This window comes from Patagioenas fasciata, chromosome 11 (assembly GCF_037038585.1).
Source record: "Patagioenas fasciata isolate bPatFas1 chromosome 11, bPatFas1.hap1, whole genome shotgun sequence".
Lineage (NCBI taxonomy): Eukaryota > Metazoa > Chordata > Aves > Columbiformes > Columbidae > Patagioenas > Patagioenas fasciata.
In genome coordinates, this window is record NC_092530.1 from 13103920 (window position 1) to 13107647 (window position 3728).

At 55.8% G+C, this 3728-nt stretch overlaps 1 protein-coding gene across 1 annotated transcript; it reads left to right on the top strand.

The window, feature by feature from the left end:
- POU3F4 (POU class 3 homeobox 4) lies at positions 1–2819 on the top strand. Its single transcript, XM_065846562.2, has one exon. The coding sequence runs from the start codon at positions 84–86 to the stop codon at positions 1182–1184; it is 1101 nt and encodes a 366-aa protein (XP_065702634.1). The 5' UTR covers positions 1–83; the 3' UTR covers positions 1185–2819.
- The last annotated feature ends 909 nt before the right edge of the window (positions 2820–3728 follow it).

Here is a 3728-nt window from a genome sequence, read left to right on the forward strand (position 1 = left end):
GCTCGGGCCGCCGTGCCGGTGGATGTCAAAGGCTGAAGCGGCGGCGCCGCCACAGTATAACTCGTGGGGGCTGCGCGGCGGCCATGGCCACAGCCGCCTCCAACCCCTACAGCCTCCTCGGCTCCGGCTCGCTCGCCCATGCGGACGGCGCGGGCATGCAGCAGGGGAGCCCGTTCCGCAACCCGCAGAAGCTGCTGCAGAGCGAGTACCTGCAGGGCGTCCCCGGCAATGGGCACCCGCTGGGGCACCACTGGGTCACCAGCCTGAGCGACGGCGGGCCCTGGCCCTCGGCGCTGGCCGGCGGCCCGCTGGAGCAGCCCGACGTGAAGCCCGGCCGAGAGGACCTGCAGCTGGGCGCCATCATCCACCACCGCTCGCCCCACGTCTCCCACCACTCGCCCCACGCCAACCACCCCAGCGCCTGGGGGGCCAGCCCGGCCCACAGCGCCTCGCTGCCCCCCCCCGCCGCCGCTGCCGCCGGGCAGCCCCTCAACGTCTACTCGCAGGCGGGGTTCGCGGTGGGCGGCATGCTGGAGCACGGCGGGCTGACCCCGCCGCCCGCCGCCGCGCAGGGCTTGCACCCGGGGCTGCGGGGAGAGGGCGGCGGGGAGCACGGCGAGCTGGGCGGGCACCACTGCCAGGACCACTCGGACGAGGAGACGCCGACCTCGGACGAGCTGGAGCAGTTCGCCAAGCAGTTCAAGCAGCGGCGCATCAAGCTGGGCTTTACCCAGGCCGACGTGGGCTTGGCCCTGGGGACCCTCTACGGCAACGTCTTCTCGCAAACCACCATCTGCCGCTTCGAGGCCCTGCAGCTCAGCTTCAAGAACATGTGCAAGCTGAAGCCGCTGCTGAACAAGTGGCTGGAGGAGGCCGATTCCTCCACCGGCAGCCCCACCAGCATCGACAAGATCGCGGCGCAGGGGAGGAAGAGGAAGAAGCGAACGTCCATCGAGGTGAGTGTCAAGGGCGTGTTGGAAACGCACTTTCTCAAGTGTCCCAAGCCGGCCGCCCAGGAGATCTCCTCGCTGGCAGACAGCCTGCAGCTGGAGAAGGAGGTGGTGCGGGTCTGGTTCTGCAACCGGCGGCAGAAGGAGAAGCGAATGACCCCGCCGGGAGAGCAGCCGCAACACGAGGTGTATTCCCACGGCGTGAAAACGGACACGGCCTGCCACGACCTCTGACCGGGGGCCGGCGGGGCAGGCAGGACTGCGGGCAGCGCGGATTTTCCGCCGGGGCTTTAACTGATGGTTTCCGAGAGGCGGGAGATGCGGAGCGGGGCGCTCCCCCGCTCGCCGCCTGGGCAATATTGTTTTTCTTCCTCCTCTCTCCGACCTTTCCGCTGATCAGTACACGGTGTTTACTCGCAGACAAGGTTTGTTTTTGGTCTCCGCTAGGACGAAGGAAAAAAAAAAAAGAAAAACCCACGGAAAAATGAAAAAAAAATTAAAAAAAAAAAAAAAAAAAACAAACGACAGAAAAGGAAAGACAGACGTGTGCCTATGAATAACCTTCCAGCGCCTTGGTTATATCAGCTGTATTTCAGGTGAATCTGTTTTACAATAGACTAGTTTTGCATTTTTAAAGACTTATATAGCGTTTTTAAATGTCTGAGGTGTTTTACTACAAACTGTACACAATATTTGTGACCTAATTTGTACCGAATTGACCAGTCAAAACGTTTCTCCCTTCCCCGAGCACCGGCAATGTCACCCGGCGGGGCCGGGCGGCCCGTCCTCCCTCCGCTGCCCCCTCCGAGGACACGGGCATCCCCTCCGCGCCCGCGGAGCCCCGCGCAGCCCTGCGCACCCGGCTGCCGCACGCACGGTTGTGAAGAACAGGCTTATTTGTTGCAGCTTTTCGTTTTCAAGAACTTCCCAACACCGTAAAACGGTCGGGTTACAATCCTGGCCTCCCCCCCTGCTCTCTTCCCAAGGAGAAAAAAAAAATACGTTATTTATAAGAGATTTATCCGAAATTAAGCTTCACAAACAAAACGGTGGCATTGGCCAGTCCTTTTCTTTCCGAAGACGAGTTGGGCTTTTTTATCAGCGCCAGACTGAGAGGTCTGTAGTAAAACACCTTTATACTTCTGCGCTTTGGCTTCGGAAATCAGTTTCTCTGTTATTTTGTTTCTATAGTGAAGAGGAATGAGGTGTTTCATGAATTTCTGGGGGAGGGAAAAGAGGGAGGGGGGGACAGAAAACGCCCGCATTTGGTTCACGCTGAGTTTATTCCGCGTCACAGGAAGATGCTGGATTTGTTGAAAAGCTTTTCTGAAAAAAAAAAAAAAAAAAAAAAAAAAAAAAACGAACAGGGAGAAAAACAAAACAAAGAAAAAGTCACTAAAATGCTAGAACCATAACCATTTTTTCGGCACAGGGAAGTGCTGAGCTGTAACCACCCCTCCCCTGGCCCGGTCGTGGATGTGCTGGACACGGGGGTGGCCGATGCCCCCGTACCCACGCACGAAGGGGAATTGCTGCGTGTGCTCACGGTCAAGTTCACCCTCTGCACTCGGGGCCACCGGGCAGGACCGGGCCGGGCTCCCCCCGCACAGCCCCTCTCCCTCCCCGGCCTTCAGATTTTTTTCCTTTCGACATTTATATTTTTCAAGTATTTTTCAGTAAGCGCTAAAAAAAAGAAAAAAAAAAAGAAAAAAAAAAAGAACTCGACACTGAGGACCTGCCTATTTCTGCCAACTTTATAACTGTACAGTTTTGTATATTAAACGTTTTTTGGAAGTTATTAATTTAAAGAAAGATCATTTAGTTTATTCATTTAGTAACTGATGTATAATAAACGCTATTTTCATTAAAGGTTGCTTTTTTCAACTATTTTATCCAAAATTGCCTATTGCAGTTGCCAACAATTATTTATTTTCAATAAATTCCGCATTATGTTTAAAAAAAAAAAAAACAGAAAAAAGTTTCAGAAAGAAAAAAAAGCCTAAATGGGTGTCGGAAATAGAAATGATAACGAAACACACGAGTCGCTGTAACGTTTGGTTGTCGACCAGTTTTAGTCAAGGGGTTTATATTGACGCAATATTTTATTGTTGTAAAAGGAAAAAAATTAAAAAAAAAAAAAGGTTTAAATAAACATTTTTACAAAAAGAAAAAAGGAAAAAAAAAAAGATGACAGATCCCGTTGCGTTGTTTGTGCACTGGCCGGGCCGGGGCTGCGGGCAGCGGGGGCTCCGCGGCGAGGGGCGATGGGTACTCCCGGCCTCACCGCCCCCCCCCCGGCCTCTCTCACTCCGAGAAGGGCCGGGACCGGCCCGGGAAAAGGCGTTCGGGGGGGGCCGAGCCCGGCAGAGCCGTGCGGGCCGGTTACACCTGCCGCGCCGCGACGGAAAAGGCACTTTTTGGGCTGAAAAAGGGGTTTTGCGGGGGTGGCGGGGCCGTGGGACTGTATCTACAGAATGTATATAAATATTTTTGTGTACATATCTATATAATCTGTATCAGTGTGTGGCGCAGGCAGGAGCACCGCGGCTCTCCGCGCCGCCTCCCTCCCGGGTGGTGCCAACCGAGCTCCCCACAGCCGGTGGGGACCTGGCTGGGGTTGCCCCCTCCCCAAGCAGCAGGAATCGGGGCACGAAGGGAGTTTCTTTTGTTCCGTCCTTCCCTCCGCACCCCCGGCCGCCGCCACCGGGAGCAGCTCCTGCGCTCCGACCCCCCGGCTCAGCCCCGGGCCGCCTCCCGCTCCCCCTGGGCGGGAAGTGG

Coding starts and splice junctions, on each gene's coding strand:
- POU3F4 (XM_065846562.2), top strand. CDS start 84: ATGGCCACAGCCGCCTCCAACCCCTACAGCCTCCTCGGCTCCGGCTCG.